General features: G+C 35.3%; 1 protein-coding gene across 3 annotated transcripts in view; it reads right to left on the reverse strand.

Moving 5' to 3' along the window:
• The window catches only part of IFT88 (intraflagellar transport 88), a 45,457-nt gene that overhangs the window by 22,690 nt on the left and 4,204 nt on the right, over positions 1–18,563 (reverse strand). For 2 of the 3 annotated variants that reach the window (XM_051779117.1, XM_051779116.1), the window contains exons 6-19: positions 18,261–18,324; positions 18,115–18,184; positions 17,021–17,111; positions 15,529–15,633; positions 14,345–14,447; positions 13,594–13,708; positions 13,263–13,494; positions 12,497–12,567; positions 11,742–11,828; positions 9,060–9,159; positions 4,174–4,260; positions 3,339–3,525; positions 2,699–2,807; positions 1,080–1,230 (exon numbers count right to left, since the gene is read on the reverse strand). In XM_051779117.1, the coding sequence (XP_051635077.1) occupies positions 1,080–1,230; positions 2,699–2,807; positions 3,339–3,525; positions 4,174–4,260; positions 9,060–9,159; positions 11,742–11,828; positions 12,497–12,567; positions 13,263–13,494; positions 13,594–13,708; positions 14,345–14,447; positions 15,529–15,633; positions 17,021–17,111; positions 18,115–18,184; positions 18,261–18,324 (1,572 nt within the window). The remainder of the gene's footprint in view (positions 1–1,079; positions 1,231–2,698; positions 2,808–3,338; positions 3,526–4,173; positions 4,261–9,059; positions 9,160–11,741; positions 11,829–12,496; positions 12,568–13,262; positions 13,495–13,593; positions 13,709–14,344; positions 14,448–15,528; positions 15,634–17,020; positions 17,112–18,114; positions 18,185–18,260; positions 18,325–18,563) is intronic. The other variant, XM_051779118.1, reaches the window with a different exon arrangement.

The following is an 18,563-nucleotide window of genomic DNA, read 5'->3' on the forward strand; positions in this document are numbered from 1 at the left end:
ACTCAAGTGTTTAATTCTCCAGATGCCCAAAATGTGTAATATAAATGAATAGAAGTAGTGTGCTGTACTAAGTGATCCTGGGGAAAAAAAAAAAAAAGGCATGCCAAGTTTTCTAATTGCAGAATGCTTTTTAGAAAGTACCTGAGATGAGTCTGTCACATTTTCCATCCAGCCTTATTTGAAATACTATTTTAAATAGCTTGCAACAACAAAAACATTTACTTAGCTCATGTCTACATATGAGTAAGTTACCTAAAACATTAAACAATGCTAACTAATACGTGTACAATTTCATATTCACATCAGTCTGCTGGAAAACTCAACTAAAAGCATTCTTTTCTATACATACGTACATAAATAACATTTTCAGCTTTTTAGAAATTCCCATTGAAATAGGCAGCAAAATTATCATCAAGCACAACTCAACTAGTAATTCAGACTGCAACACAGCCTTTGGTCATCCTTACTTCACAGATAAAAAGAACCCTCATATTGCAACAAAGCCATTTCCCATCATTCTTTTTTCTAAGACAGAAGAATCTCTCCAAACTACAGATAGTAGTACAGCTGGCTTGAAATTAAAGAGGCTGCATATCTTTATGTAACCATGTATACATAATGTACAGCTATACTGTTAATATATATATACATAAACTTACATATATAAACACATTATATACGTATCTCCATATCTATTATACAGGCACAGCCTCCAATCAACTCAGTCACATTACACACCTTTAAAATTACTACATTTACTAAATTTGCTATATTCAGATTTTATTTTGTCCCAGACTATATTTTAAAATAAAACTGTTACAGGTCAGTGTAAACAATGACCACATAAAGAAACATGAAAGTCTGGGTCGGTCTCCACATGGAACCACAGGCTATGTGTTTCCTTAGGCTCTGACTACAAAAATTAGGTTTTGTCTCTCCCAGTATCTCTTTTTTTTCCTTTCTGGAGGACATTTTAAAAAGTTTAAATGAATCAATTGTTAATTTGATACAGGAACTTAGGGTAAAATTTTCTTTAATTATTATAAAGTGCACTGAAAAAGCAATATAAGAGCAAGTACCTCATAGTAATAATGAAAAGCTTGGGATTTATCACCTTCATTATCATATAATTTCCCTAGCTTTGAAAGTACACGTGGATCAGTTGGTACTACACTGATCAACTGCAGGAGCCACTCTATGGCTTGATTGGGATCTTCCATGATCTCGTATCTGAGTTTTCTTCAGTCAAGGACTGATGCCAATGGTAGTTTGATTTACTCAGAATTCCTATTACTTTACCTAACGCAATCCATGTGCTGAACAGATACACCAGTCACTGTAGTGTGAAGATACACTGGCCTTCTTTTTTTTCCATATTGTTTTCATAATTTCATTTCCATTAGAAAGTCTTTTTGTTACGTTAAAGGAAAAAAAATATTCAGAGACTTCGGGTGTTCTTTCACCTCAAAACCAGGTTGGGCTCAACAGAACTTTGGGCTCAATTCTCCTCTCTCTTTCTGACACTAATTTTACTTTGACTTCCTCGTTTATAAGAATAAGTCTGACAACCAGGCCACTGATTTTTAGCCTTTACAACTTGGTTAGTTTTTCATACTAACAGCATTTTGTTTTACTGTAAGTGATAAGGTGAAACTGCTATTCCCAAGAACAGACTTTTGCCAGTAGTGAGGTTTTCTGCTGTATGTCTAAGAAGCACAAGCCAGATTCTGGTCCGGAGAGGCAGCATTAGCTGTAACTCAGCCTGTAGTGTGCTCTTCCCTCCTCAGTCACCCCTGAGGGGCACAATGGCTCAGAGCTCTCAGCAGTGTGAGCTGGAGCTACTGCCCAACCTGCTTTTTCACTTTCTGCTGCATCCTACCTATCATGCACAAAGCTTGTGAGTATTGGTGGAAAACAGTTTTACACAGCAGTGAAGCAGACAAGCTCTGCTCTAGATGGGAACTGGGAGTTGTTGGGCCATTTATGCTGTTGTAGAGGGGCTATACAACAAGCAATAGAAATCAGAGTCCTTTGGTATTCTTGGAGGTTACTTATTTTACTGACTAAAATATATTTTTATTATCTACACTATTCTTAGAAGTGTAGTACAGCAACTGAAATCTGTTCTGTCTTGGGAAGGATTTTATTACAGTTTGCACATCCTCAGAATTGTTAAAGAAATTTATAGTGTAGAATATCACTGGTGATGTGCAAAGCCAATTCCTTCCTTCCGCAGCTTTTCAATTTGTTGAGCTTTTGCAGTATTAGGAGATAATAATTTTCTTACACATACACTAACTAATCTCAAAACAGCTTTCAGAAGAGAACATCATAGTCATTAACCATAATTTTTTTTTCTTAAATATTTTACTTACTTGTGCTTATATATGCCATATTATTTTCATAATAAAATCAGCAGCATTTGAAATATTCCAGGACACAATTTAACACTGAGGGTAAATCACTAGTTCCCTGCAATGAGAGCAGTCTTAATGTATTTCTTCACTGTCTTCACTGGAAATGTTCTAGCAGGTTTAAGTTCTGGTCTCATTTTCACAAACATCAGAGAACAAATAATCTTTACTATAATGGACACTGCAGTAAATTTCTAAGTCACCCTGTCACGATTGAAACACGTACTTCAGACTAAATGAGTTTACTATAACCACCACCCTTATCATAATCCAGAAAAAGATACATGCTTGCTATCTGGTAAAGGACTTGGGCACTATTTGGAAGGATTGCATGGAGTTTCAGCAAAAAATCCAAAGCTTCGTCTATCCTGTTTAACTTCTTGTACGCTAAACCTAAAAAAAATAAAGGTTACAGATTCAATGCAGTGAGAAAAAGACTACTTTGGCCTACTAACTGACAGAATAACAAGAAAACCAAAATTGGTACTTGGAGGAAGTATGACTGCCTTGACATTAACAGACTCTTTGTGAGAGCCATGCTTGACCTACCAAACTGATAAACACAAGGAACGTGAACCCAATCAAAGTGCAAGGACGCCTGTAATCTCACTTTTTGAACAAGATGAATGGGGGAATAAGGGTTTAATAATGCTAAAACTGGTATACTTTTAGTAGGTAGCATAAATTTCTTAATCTTCAAAGTAACTTATTCATCTGGAATTACTAGTCAATTTTCTTAACACGGGGATTATTTTTGCAGAACAGATAGGAAGTACCAGTTAATATCTTGCTATAATATAAATTACTCAATAAAGTAATAATAATTCACATACATTTCTACATAAGAACACTCTGAAAGACAGATTCTCAGAAAAGCTGTTACCTTTAGACAAAAGCTAAATCACAAAAGCACCTATGACTTACCAAGGTTATAAAGTGCTTCAGTGCATAAGGAATCATTCCTGAGAGCTTCCTTATAAAATTCAGCTGCTTTTTCATAGTCTCCATTTGCAAAAACAGTATTTCCTTTGTTAGTTAGAGCTGCTGGATTATACCTATCAGAATTTACAGCTAAATCTGCATAGTTAGTTGCTTGTGCCAATTCATTCCCCTACATGAACAAAACAAACATTGTATTAGCCCTTTGTCAGTTAATTTTCTTGCAGCTGTGGCTTCTTACAGGAATTACAAAAGATTGAGGATTAAAAAAAAAAAAAAAGATTCTTCATTCCCAAAATATTTCTTATATATTTGCATAAGGCAGATCATCTCTTTCTAGTCGCTGATAACTTAACACTTGAGATGTGTCTTGCTATTGTGTCCCACCTGGTCTGGAAGTTTTCTTTTAAAGTAGCATTTATTTAAAAAAAAATAAATAAAAAAAATACCCATACCCTACCAACTTCATACACAAACACACCTGCCTAAGCTACGTAGTTCAGGTCTTCCTAAGTTCAACCTGGGTCTCCAGAACCCATGTTTTAAATGGAGCCACTGAGCTGCTGCACAAATCCCACTGCAGACACACTTCTGTGGCTTGGGGCTCAATCTCACTCTTCTTCCCAGCAACAGGATACAAAAAGACCTGATCTGAACTTCAACTACAGCCAAGAACTGGTGTTCCAGATTAACTCCTCTAGCACGCAGTTTCTTCTTGTTTACAGGGATTATTTAGACAGACACAAAAATTGTTACAAAAATACAGAAATTGCTACATAAACCACAGTTCTTACCTGGTTTTGTTGAAACAAACACTTACCAAATAATAAAGGAATGAAAGGTTTGTTGCAGCTGCACTCTTTACTCTGCTATCCTTTTTTTCAAACATTTTCAAAGTCTCCAGTGCCTAGAAGTAATTTGGAAATAACTTACTTCCAACTGAAGTAAACTTACTCCAAAATCCTTTCAGAAAGCATTGATAAACTTCAAAGTAACAAACAGCTAAAATTATCAACTCATGTACTCACATATTTGATAATTACTAGAGCTTGTAACACATACTTATAAGCATGTACATGCAACAGTATATCTGTATTATACATAACATTAATTTTGGTCACAAAATTTCTATAACATTGAATATTTATTACTTCTCCAAAATTTAGATTAGATAAGGCTACTGTGAACTACACAGATATCTGACAATTCTATACATATAAAACACAATGTTAGATGATTTGCTTTTAATCTGGCTAATTAAAATTCTCATACATATTTTTCCAGTTCTTTAAGTGAACACAAAGCAATTGACATTAAAATCCTTATTAAAAAGCTAAAAAAGAACTGCTATATGTAAAAAAATACACACAACAGCATAGGACTGGACTTGAACTTGCAGTTGGTTTGTGTATTAAGACAACGACAACTGCCCAAGTCTAGGAAGTACTCAAATGTGAAGCCTGAGGCCACAAAGCTTTTTAAAAACTTTTACATGAAAACTAAATTTCATCAACTTCAAAATAAAGATAAAAAGTAAACATATTTAAACTATGAGAGAAACTTCGAAATAAAAGGCAGCTTTTTCTTTTGGACAACATTTCTAACTGCAGACTAAATGATTAAGAAAAATCTGTCTTCTTGATGCCAAATATTTATATTAACTACACAAACTGTTAGAATATCACAGTGAGCCCAGTCCCATCATGTATTACAACACAGATGTGGCAACCTCAATTTAGCCATCAACACTAGCAATTCAAAAGTTTCCCTCTTTCTTGATGTGAAACATTTCAGCTGCTATTTACATATCAAAGCAAATACATTATACTGTATGTCAAATGCCAAAATAAACATAAACGAAACAGGTTTTAATTGACTGTCATACATACAATGTTTCACAGTTAGTCTACACAAAAAACAAATGATGTGTAAAATGACAAAGTATACACAGCTAAATGTAGTTCATTGATTTAGTCAACTACATTCCACCCAAGAACTATGAATTACTAATGATCTTAATATTCTCCAATAACAGAAAATTCTCTAAAAATACACTAATTTTAACCAAGAAAAGCATTTCAAAAGGCTCTGGATTTTGTAGTCTCAGAAATGTAAGAATTGTAACTATGATAATTTTAAATTTTATATATATTTGTGACTTTCTCCAAAAAGGGAACGATCCCAAATATTTTCAGATGTCATACTACTATATCTGAGGTACTCTACTATTAATAAAATTCTTCATGGAATTTTTAGTGAATTTAGAGCTTTATAGTTCAAAGTTACTTTCTGAAAAGCTATTTCCCATTATAGCTGAGTTATTTAACTTTGCTTTTACTGCTAAAAGGTATCTTTGATGATAAAGATCAGAGAGGAAGTAATATCCTTTTCATGTATAATAAAAAGTTCACGTGGACTCTAAACTCAATTCATTTACTGGTCATTTACTGGTAAATAACGTTGCAGGTCTCTTGAACCCTTTCAGCAATTATGAGCCCTAGGATGAAAATCCATAGCAATATTCCTTTTGTCCTTGCAACACAGCACTGTCTCATCAGCTACATTTAAAGATTTCTAAAGAACTTCTAACTTTTTAATCCCAACAATAATTATTAGTTAGATTCAACAATCAAAACACTGACTGTCCAAACTATTCTTTGTGACATGCTTCCAATGTACCTAAATTATTTGCTTACAGAAATTAAACTTCAAAGCAGCTTGCCTGACTCAAGCAGGGTGTGCCAGAGGTGTTTAGGAGCTGCATGGTTAACCTGCAGAATTTAGGTTTTAAATTGATTTTCAAAGGTTTTTTCTGATATTAAAAAACATTCAAAATGTCTAATACACAAAACCAGACATAGTATGGTAGTTTTCCTCTTGAATTTTCTTTTATTTTTTTATTTGCAAGACCTGTTTTAAAATAGCATATTCATTACAATGAACCCATCTATTTTAGTGTTTTGGGTTTTCTTAAACACAAAAAAACCCCCTTTAAGCCTTGAAATTGAGTATTTCAAAAAGTTTCCATTCTTGTTCTTCAGCCAAAGGTGTGCTGAGCAGGTGGTGAGTTAGTAAGTATACGAACAACGGGCAGATTGGATGAATTTAAATGGCAGCTGCAGTTTTACCAGAACAAAACCAAATGACTCTCTGCAATCACCATTCTGCAGTCCCACTGTACCATTAAGTGGTTCCAGTGCAGGTTAAATAATAATCACATAATCCGATTAAAAGGAGTTCTCCCCTTACTGCTAACTTCCAACACCCTTCCCTCTCCCTCCATTTAAGTACTACACAGAAACATCACCAACGATCTCTGTATATCATTTTACTACTGAGAATTGATTTTAGGGGGTTTTTTAGCCTATACTGGATACTAACTGGAAATCACAAAGAATTACCATCAAAATAGTAATTTCTTAAGTTTGTACGACTGTTTACCTACCCATATCACTCTCACCCTTCAAAATCTACCAAATTTGCCCAAAATTTTCCAAACTCTCAAAATTGCTTCCTGACCTCAGAAAAGCTATCAGTGTGCTGGTTTTGGCTGGGATAGTTATTGTTTTCATAGTAGTTTGTATAGGGCTGTGTTTTGGGTTTGTGTTGGAAGCAGTGTTGAAACTCAGGGATGTTTTCATTACTGCTGAGCAGGGCTTACACAGAGCCAAGGCCTTTTCTGTCTCTCACCCCACCCCACCAGAGAGTGGGCTGGGGGTGCACAGGGAGTTGGGAGGGTACACGGCTGGGACACCTGACCCCAATTGATCAAAGGGATATTCCATATCATACGGCATCATGCTCTGTATATAAAGTAGGGGAAGAAGAAGGAAGGGGTGAATGTTTGTATGAGCAGCTTTTGCTTTACCTATTACACTGCCTTTATCTCTACCCACGAGTTTTCTCACTTTACTCTCCTGATTCTCTCCCCCATGCCAGCAGGGCAGGGAGTGAGCAAGTGACTGCCTGGTTCTTTGTTTGCAGCTGGGTTAAACCACAACATTCAGACATGCAGTGTAACAAAGTATAACTCTCTTGCTGTATCTACAGGGAAGGAGAAGTGGACAAGACAGGCAGGAGGAGGAAGAGCTGTTCAGGAAACTAGAAAAACTTAAACATGAGAAGTAAAAGGGGTTAAAGTCAAGCACGTGGCCCTGTGTGTACCCGTCCAAGATGTGTGAAGGGGAAGGACCTTAGAAGATGATGGAGGTATTCACAGCTTCAGCAGTAATTTTGCTGTATATGATCTCTCATACTTCTTGCCACTTGTGCAAAACTGGGGGTTGATATTCCTTCTTATTTGTTAAGCATTCCTATCACTGAATGTACCAACCAGTGCATGTTAGAAGGAAGCTGATCAAATCCTGTCAGATATCTGAGCTTCCTTTTGTTCAAATGAAGCTGTTTTCCAACTGCTCACATTTCAAACCAAGCCTTTTCCACAAGCAAATAAAAGATTACATTACAATTTTGATGAAAACCTGGTATTATAAATTGTGCCACAACCCATAAAGATTAAGTGCAAAAAAATGCATTTGTCTTTAAATAAAACACTGTCAGAAAGCTGCACATTCACTCAGATAATACCAAAAACTTAAACGTGGCAAGCTGTGGTATTAATTTGTACACCTATATTGGCAATGCATAGAAAATGAAAGCTAGAGTTAACAGCCTCCTGTACTTATTAAAAAGAAACTGGTGAAAATTTTTAAATGAAGGCAGTTCGGCATAAAATTCACAGGTAGAAATTTATCTTACTAGTGATTGGGCAGCCAGCTAGAGAAAGATCTTACCTACATAAATATACAGAAATCATTTCAAAATAACCATAAGTTATCTCACATGTATATTTAAAAATACAACAAACCAATTAAACATGCAATAATGTGCAAGATAAAAAAATACAAAGTCACAATGGTTTTTGTAGATCAATCTTCTGAACTTCTGCAAGCTATTGAATTTTGAGCAATGAGCTATACTTTTACTCGGAAGTACTAATACTGTATCTTTTCTATGACTTTTTTTCATTTGCTAATACACACTGTTGCTTAAACTGCTGTAATATCTTCCCAGTACTGGTGATTCAGCCAGCCCTCTGTGCTCTCCAGAGGGGCAAGCATTTTTATAAGACATGCAGAACTGTCCAAGCTCCTGAGCAGATGCTTAATTTAATTTCAATTTGTATTTCAATGGAATGATAGGAGGGTCGACTAAAGTATAAGAACAGTTTATAGTAAAATCCTATAAAAGCTGCAGTACGTGGGGAACAGTGAGAATACCAGAGCATAAACATTAATGATACACATGAAGTGCAGCTGCATATATTTTGGTACTACAGTCAACCTAACAAGATTCGGCTCATATTAATGAAAACACCTTCATGTTGATTAGCAACAAGCTTTCTAGGCTCTATTGACTGTACTAACCTCAGTTCCACTAACTGTAATAACAGCTTGGACACCCAGTGAAGATAACTAAATCTAGGTGTCTTGATTTTGAAGTGCATTCACATCAGCTTCTGTGGCAGAAATTTTGTTTAGATAAAACTCATCTCTTGCCAGTGTTTTTATAAAGTTATTTTACTGATCAGCATCAAAATAATTATGTTTGCATAAATCATTCTTTCCCTCACCAAAAAATATGCTGTGGCTAAGAAAGGTATCTTTGCAAATACAGTAAAAGCAGTAATGCGAAAAGTTACTATACCTGGTTAAAATTCTGCTGCCTCAAGTAAGTAGTGGCTTTATTTATTTCCAGGTCATTGGCTAACTCTACATAGTGGGAAGCTTTCACCGCATCAACACACCTGCAACAGAAGCGATCCATAAAGACAAACAAAATGCACCTGTGCAAACCCCTCTAAGTTATACACTTTTGCATCTAATTAGCGTTCCAAATTCAGTTTTTCTTAGCTAATCTTTCTTCACAGAGGAAAAGAGCACTCTGATTAAAAAATATTTGAGAAAATATTTATACCCATAACTTACCTTCATAATAGTACCTCTGCTATCTCTCTTTTTTTTTTTAAGCCAGCTGTCTAAATATCAATTTATTTTTCACCACTGAGCAATACTTGATATCAAAAACTCACTAAGACAATTTTTCAAACTATTTTCTTTGGATACATTCTATATGGTGGTTTTTCAAACCTCATCTCCTGTTGCATATATTACCAAACCTGTAGACCAGATTAGTCAACAAACTGCAGAGACTGCAGATTGTGTCCCTGAGCTCCATAATAATAATAAAGTCATAATAATAAACCTCTTTCTGGTCATCTCCCAGTTATTTGTGGCTTAGGGTCTTCTGCAAAATGAGTGCAGAAGAGAATGCAGCAGACAGTTCAGATGTTCATTCACAAACTCCATCTTCCAGGGTTCGATGTGGTCTACCTTAAGCTGCCTGATCATATGAAGCAAGACCTTTATTGCATGTACATACTGTTCTCTCAAACAGCTGGTAATTAAGCACAGTCAATGAACAACTTGCAGGATGTTTCCTTCATCCCTTCCTCTATTTTTTCAACTGGTGGAGAGCTGACTTCTTTCCTTCCCACAGTTGGCTACATTGCCAACAGAAGTTTAATTTAACAAACTGCCTCCTGCTGTAATTGGGTTGGCACATGGACAGTCTCTATACAAATGTCTTTTATGCTGGAGGAAATATTATATTAAATAATAGTAATTTCTTCTTTTATTATAGATGTCTTTGCAAAGTCAAAAAAGTTTTCAACTGCTACTGCTAACATCTTTTAACTATAAAATGCAATGAGATCTAACTATCCAACTGTTCTTTTTGGAATATGACAGAATAGTCCCATGACTATGTCACGTTTTAAGTAAGAAGTTATGAAATCCAAAGACTATTTGTCCCCACTTAATTTCTCTAAAGACAATTAATCTGATTAAAAGCACATTTAATACTCAGAGGACTCATTAAAAAGTTTATCATTTGAAAAACCAAGCTCAAACTGCTGGTTAAACTTTTTCACTGGGCTCAAATACCTCAGCCTAAAATAACAGAGAGTAGATCTGTCCTGATACACACAAAACAATCCCACATATCTCACCAGAAGTTGTCTAACTAGCCAGAACACATAAAAGAGTGTGTTACTTCATGACAAGTATTCTGTGGATAGCACTAAGAAAACAGTATCTGACAACCTTTTCCAATTTTCCTGAAAAAAAAAAAAAACAACAAGATACAGAGCAAACAAATACGACTTACTCATGCTAACAAATTCTAAAGTGGCAAGCTAATTTTCACAGGACATACTGTTTAAGTTCTGATAATTCAGAATGGCAGAAGTAGTGAAATTGTAAGATTATAGTGATTATTAAACCATCAAACACCACCTTGTGGACCCTAGCAGACAAAGCACATCTGTGTGAGAGATTATTTCATATTAGTATAAAAATCCTTGTAAATTATAATTATAGGATCTGCACAATTTGAAAATAATCCTAACAGGCCAAAAACCCCAGGCAAAGGACAGTCCTCTTTTCTCAACAGATGTCCTTCACTACCCAAACACTGAACATGTAAGTAATTTTGTGCCTGCAGATACACAACACTCATTTGTGTACATGTTATTTTCCAGTGTTACTAAAAATACATAAAAATATCAAAGTCCTTATAATCGAAAACTAAAAGTAAGTTTAAAATACATCTTGGGAAAGTTATACAAATCATTTTTATATTGTCATTACAGTAAGTGTGTCTACTTGATTTTGTTTTAAAGAGAAGAGTATTCTCCTTTGGAAAATACCACAGAAAGCAAAAGCTAACCTATAAATTAAAAAATAAAGTTCAAATGGTGAACTGTATCAGCAGCCTATCCCTGTATATACTTGTAAAATGTTTAAGAAATGGTAGATTAAGTTTACATTTAAAAATATTAAGTTTTTAAATGAAATGCAAATAAACCTTTCCAATAAAAATTTGGATTTAAGTATTTTATATAATGAGTCTATGGAGTAATGAAAACTTCTTGGGCACCCCAAGTTTTCATCATGCTATCTTCAAACTTACACTAAAGAGTAGTGATCATTACCTTCCATATAGCGTTTGTTTACTGAGATTTTTAAAAGCTTTTCAATTTTCAAGTTGAATTTTCAAATTCAATTGAGCTTTTAGAAGTTCTTTCTGCATGAATACAGAACAGTGCAAAATATATATTTAACAGCTGAGTTTCAATGATGGACTCTAATGCTTTGTTTTATTCTTCTCCATAGGATTATGGAGGCAAACTGTAAACAGCCTGGATACTACATTGGAGATGTGGGGCTTATGTTTCCCAGGCTGTTTATGTTTGTGAATCTAGTTTCATAACCAGCACAAGAGACTCACATATAGTTTAGAAAAAAAGAAGCCCCATTTGACTCTTACCAGTCATAGCCTACTGCAAAAGATGTCTCAATTACTGGTGCAATGAGTTTAGCAGCCGTCATGATGTATTCCTCTGCCATGGATTTCCTAAGGAAAAAGAAAACCAAACAAAGACACAACATAAAAATATTAAAGAAATTCTTCACTGCAAGGGTAGTGGGGCACTGGTGGCCTCAGATAAGTTGTGGATGCCCCATTCCTGGAAGTGTTCAAGGCCAGCTTGGTGGGACTTGGAGCAACTTGGTCCAGTGGAAGGTGTCCCTGCCCATGGTAGAGGGGTTGGAACTGGATGATCCTTAAGGTCCCTTTCAACCCAAACCATTCTATGTCATCATTTCAAAAACATGTATAGAAAAAAAAAACCAACACAAATCTTGTTCCTGCTTCTTCCTGCACTCAGGACAATCTCAGAAGTCAGTCTAACCAGTCCCCTGCTACCTGTATCTTGACACTGCCCTGTATCTTGCCCTGTATCAGTTTTTTCTATTTTCCTTTCACCGCACACTGTAGTTGTATTCTTAAAAAATCTCTAATGCTGCAAGTTTTAAGCAACGTAACCTAGATCATTTGGGGCAGATATTCTACTTTAGTGCAGTACACTAAACTGAGTGATCCAACTGGTTCTTCGAGTATGTTCTTTCCTAAGAATTATGACACTTTCGTAACAAGAGCTGTGGACAGGTGAGAGTCTGATAATCCTTTCAGGAGCTAAAATCCAGGCACCACAGTCAAAAAAGAACAGATTCCATCATTACCTCTCACGTTCCATTTGACTTATACTGTCATTTTTAATGGCTTCGAGCAGTAAATTGGTATGTAGATCATCCTGAAGGGGGACAAAATAACTGCAAATTATGCCAGTATACAAACATTTTAATTATTTTATAGATAATACGACTGCAAACATAAATTGATGCAGAATACATAGTCTATAATGTCACTTACTTTCCACATTTGAAAAAGCTAGCTTCAGTTTAAAGTAGTTTTCTAACTGTAAAATCTGAAATTTGGCATTACAACTACTTCAGTCCTGTTCTTCTGCTCATATATGTTGTCACAGCTCACGTTAGGGTTGTTAATGGATGTAGATCGTGTCATGTATATCAGACTGGGAAGGCTGCAGAGTGAGAATATTCTCATGCTTAAAAATAAGCATTTGCTGAACTGCATTCAGCAGAGAAGGACTTGTGCTACCTTCTCATTACAATAATTCACATGATCATCTTATGATTTCTATCTTTCCAGCTAGCTCTAAAAGAACTAATAATTAAATTCAAAAGAAAATGGTGTGGATTTTATGTACATCATATCTTTTGAGAAGAAAGGCTTTGAATTTTCTTCCATTATTTTACACTTCCAAGCAGTAGTGTCACACTAAATTCATGTTGGTAAAAAAAAAGTTATTTTAGATATCTAAGTACACATTGATTTACATATTCAGTACTTTCCAAGCATTACATATATCTCCCTCTTTCTCCCAATTTACTATGTAAAGACACAGTTTCTTTTTTTCAAACTTACATTTAATGAAATGTATTTGTCATCAAAATCTACTTCCAAAGGAACTGCAATCAGTTTTTTGAAGGCTTTCTTCATTTGCTCACCATTTCCAATAGCAAAATAACATAGGATCAAGTTGAAGCCTGCCTTCAGGTTTGGGGATATGCTCATTATATCTTCAAATGAAGAAATGGCATCAACGTATTGGCCAGTTTTAATAAATGCAACTCCAATATTTTCCATTATTTTCATCCTAAGTAAAGAAATCAGGATTAGGTTATATTTTTAACTCTCAAATCATATTGTATCCAAATCTTGTGTTTCATAAGCAGGCCTCCTAGAAGAAACTCACCTCATCTCTTTGTGGGCACTAGTAATCTGGTCTAGAGCCATACGGTAGAATTTGATAGCTTTGGAATAGTTCCTTTGTTTTAAATATATATTTCCCATATTTACCTTCAGTATACCTATCAAAAGAAGTCAATGAGTTACAAGATTTTTAAATTGTTTCAAAGTGGCACAGTAGAACAACTTCCTAATAAATTTGTCTTCCTTACAGGATACCAGTGTCCCTTTAAAGTAGCACTGCACAGAACTGCCTTCACCCAGGAGAAGATGAAGTACTGATGAAACGCAAGAAAGAACTACCATGTAAGATGTATTCTGATTTTGACTATGAACTGAGGGATGAAGTAGAGATTATTTACAGTGCTCTCCAGAAAAACAGCTGCAAATCAACATCTCTAAGAAAAGTGCACTGTGGTTGTCTCAAAGACGTGCAAAATACTAAAAGAATCTTTCAGGAGGGAAAAGCCAAATCAAAAGAGAAAAAATTAGTATTAGAGCAGACAACATAGTGTGTGTGGCATGCGAAAATTATAGATTTGTCTTTATGTTTAGCTTAGCCTATGGAAAAAAAAGATTTCATGAGTCAGTGTAACCTAATGTGGTTTGGCTCTCCAAGTCAGAGATTGGCTATCTGTTGCCCCCTCTAACCAGCTGACTCTGAGGGCTGAGATCTCTATGCATCAACACCATACAGATGCAGCCCTCATTTTGAATGCCTAACTACCAATTTTAATCCACCTTGGAATATAACCTACCTCCACTGGTGAACATCTTATTTTTCACTATGACTTGATAAGTAGTCAGTGCTTCAGCATACATTTCATTAGCAGCATACTGACTGGCCAGATTGAGAAGAACCTATAGAAAATTGGAATTATAGGTACAACAAAATACATTGTCCTCTCAACAGTAATAAACTTGAATTCATAATAGATAATTTGAAATTAATTTTACTTTGGAAGTCCTGTTTGTACCAGTTTTAAGCTTCCCATCTTTAATGTTCCTTTGTTCTTGCATATGGACATAGAGGAAACAAGTTTAAAAGATACTTATTCTAGGTAATTATTTTATTTTGTACATAAATAACTACCATTCAAAGTCATACTAAGTGAGCCTTAAATCCAAGTAAACGCAATGTTATAATACAAAGTTATTAATAAATATTCATACAAGCTCATTCTCAGAAACTGTGTGTAATTTATGGCTCCCAACATGTGGAAAACAGTCCCACTGCCCGAGGTCACTCAGTTTAGAAAGACAGAATTTTTCCAAACTGCTGTTTCAAAACACAAGTTCTGCTGCTGTCAGGTAAAACACCTCCGCATTTTTTCCCCAGCTTTACCCTGACCTTCACAGTAAAATAAACTATTAGGTCTGCCTAATTTAATTGTTAATAGTTGTCTCTACAGTACTACCCAGGGTACAGCTTTAAACACACCTCAAGTATTTTTATACACCTTGTACCCTTTTTTTTTAAAAAAAGTCTACTATTAATTTGAAAACCAGAATGTAAATCTAGATATCTGCTTTAAGATTCAAGAATATTACTGTATTCTATTTCATGTAATACATTCTCTGTCACTTTATGGTTTAAAGACAGCATCTGATCTTTCCTGTTTTCTTCTCTTGGCATGTCACATTTTCTAGACTATTTATTTCTGAAGTACAGGGTTTATATCTGTTACGTTTTGATATGCAAGTTTTGCATGTGAGTAGATAGCTGGAGTAGATATTCATGGGCATCCTTCTCCACTTAACATTGAGTACATGGTTTCTCTGGTACTTGAGATGACACGGTAATAGACTCAATGACATAAATGGATCTCCTCTGGTACCCTGCTAGGAGCATTACAACACACACACTTCAGGAAACACTGAAATATCTGTTCAGGGGGGTTTTTAGCAACATTTCAATCACTGAAGATTTCTAAGCACTTACTGAGTAAGTGAGGTCTAAGTTGATATTTTCTGGAGGAGTAATTTGTTCACGTTGTCTCAGTAATTCTCTTTCCTGTCTTCCAGCCTCTTTTGCTTTTTCCAGAGCCTTAAACAAAATGCTAGAATTTAACAGTGCCTTGAATCTTACTGACCCAAGATGACAAAAGTATACTCAAAAAAAGTATGAAGAGAATATACTCATGTCTATTTTCTTTAGATGCATAGACTGTACCAAATGCCTGAAAAATGGTACTATAACCCACAAAAAGGTATTACTTAGCACTAAACAAACATACAGTCTACTTAGCTGTATAAGTTTAGAGAAGTACAGTCACACACACGCATATGCCATAATCACTACATTATCATGATCCTAGACGATTATTCTACTTGTATTAATCACAGAAAGTACAGAGAAATGGTTAAAAGAAAAAAAAGAGGGAGCAATTAGGTTTGGTATGTTTTCTTATTGCAGAATCTCAGTGCAGGAAAGTGTTGGAAGGAAGGAAGTGAAGGCAAGAAATAAACATGCAGGTTACAACCACACAATTGTATTCTGTACCTACACCTTCACTAATTCTTGATGCTTTCCCTTTTTATCTATCCACAGTGGTTATGTCACATGTACATACCCAACTATAATTCTCTGCAGACTGGTGTCAAGACCCTTTGCACAACTAATGCTCTGGGTCTAGGAAGTGCCATTAGCAGTCCTGTATGCCTTCACAAGGGTACAATCATTAAGAAAGTAATGGTTACCACTCCAGGTAACGATTTAGCAGCCAGCAGTGAAGGAAGTACTTCAAGATACAGCTTGATAATTATCCCTTACGACAGAAGGCAAATCCAACTTGACTCTTCTATAGATAACGAGTTGGCAACTTTGATGGCTTTTGCAGAAAAATGGATATTCTGCTGGACTTACCAGAAACTAACACAAACGTTCTAGAGGACCCCTGGAATAGTCTGATATAATCTACATAAGAAACAACCCTTTGACATCAAGAAAAAAAGAATATTCTAGAACATACATGCAAGGAGCTCAAGAAAAATTAACAAAACAAGTTAGCTCATCTCCTGAAAGCTGAATGAATTCTACATCTCAAAGCAAAAAAAAAAGACATCTGAAAAAAGATAATCTACCAACAGATCCAGTACATTAAGACAGCTGAAGTAAGATTAAATGATGCTGTACCCACCACATTTCATAAGACCTACGGAGATATTTGAAATTGTCTGAATTGGAGTAGCATAGAAAAATATTCCTTTGTGTCAAACAGAAAGACCACATTTATTAAAAGTGCTAATTTGTCCAAACAGCTTGAGCTCTCCAAAAACATCTACACTAGATGTAAATCAAATGGGTGAGAGCCTGTTACTTAGCCACTATTCACTGGCACAACATTGCTCTAGTACCCTCTATAACAGACGAAACACTTATCTATACAAATTGTTCTTCACACAACAGCAAAAGTGAAATCTAGAAAAATTACCAATTTCAAGTCTCCACAGCTGTTGGCAACACAGCTTTCTTCAACCAGTTCATTCACTTTTTTTTCCAACTGCCTCAACTTCTCTTCTGGACTAAAACAAAAATAACAATAAAAGGATTAACACTAGTAACATAACTGCAAACACTAAGCTTTTACACATAATTCAATTCTTTTACACACTACTCAATAAAACAGCACAGTGATGTATCACACGTCGCAACTAACTGGTTTTCCCATCAATGAAAATATCACAAGAAACCATGCCCGAAGAAGATCCTCCAAAGATATCACATTTGCACTTTCAATTTGAGAACAGAGACCTAAGAAAACATAAATCCTCTTAAGAGAACAATACAGACAGGTAAATTTCATTAACTCAGCTTGTTCAGGAGAAGTAACAACAGAACAACAGATAAGGTGTTTCAAGTCAAACACCTAGTGAAATGAAATATCATATTAAAAGCAATTGATTGAACCTTTATTTACACAGATAACTCCAAAGTACTGCTTGCACATGCAGATTATAACAAAAAGTTGTTATTCATCTAGATTTTTTCGTCTGCTAAATAATTGAGCATTTCAGTAGGATTCCCTGTTCCTACACAGTTACATTTGGGGAACGTAACTTTTGTATTGGAAAGCTCAACGACATTTTCTGAGGGAACTCCACAACATTTGCACTAGCCTGCAAGTTTTACCTCAAGTGCTAAGAGAGAAACGGCAGGCAAATTCCCTCAAATTCCCTCAAATTCTTCCCAGAGAGCTGCAAGAATCATGGTGTTCCTTGCCTGTCACACACACTTCCACGATCCTCCACAGTTCTATAGAACAGCATTTGTGTGACAACACCTACGTCCAGGCTGCTGAGCTATTCAGAACTAGAAATCACTGAAATCAAATGTTCCTGAAAGTCAATGTAAGTGCTCCAGCAAGTCAGCTAACTACATGTATACTGTTTGTGGCATTATTCCACAAAGTTAAGAGTTTGGCCTCTCAAGGTTTTGTAACTGCCTGGATGTTTTTGAACTCTATGCATGGTTGGCTTTCTGTTGCTGTTAATGCTTTGAAATAATTTAATGCAAAGCTGAACAAACCTGTCTGAATTTTTCTTTTCCAGAGGTGGAGCAGGACCTCTTGCTTGGCCAAGAGGATCAAATGAAGAACCTGCAAAATTAACAGCGTACTGAAAATTATAAAATAACATCTCCCTGGGGCAGCTGGCAGTTTCTACAAACCATACCTCTCATAGCTGCCTTAGTATAACCTGCAGCTTGCACTGCTGTCATTGGTCGAGAAACCCCATCCTCAAACAAAGAAGAAGATATATTAAATTAGACTTACTAAAAATTATATTGTGGACAATACAGACATCATTATATGTATTTAGAGATATATAATTTTATATATTTTATTATTTATATATAATTATATACTACGAAACCTTTAAATACAAAAATTAGTTACCACCCCACTCAACTGAAAACATTTTTTAAATGCTTTTATTACTTAAATATTACAATCTTTTAAAAATACTTGTATCAAA

This window comes from Manacus candei, unplaced genomic scaffold, assembly GCF_025592945.1.
Source record: "Manacus candei isolate 608988 ecotype Guabito, Panama unplaced genomic scaffold, ASM2559294v1 h1tg000014l, whole genome shotgun sequence".
In the NCBI taxonomy this organism is placed as follows: Eukaryota; Metazoa; Chordata; class Aves; order Passeriformes; family Pipridae; genus Manacus; species Manacus candei.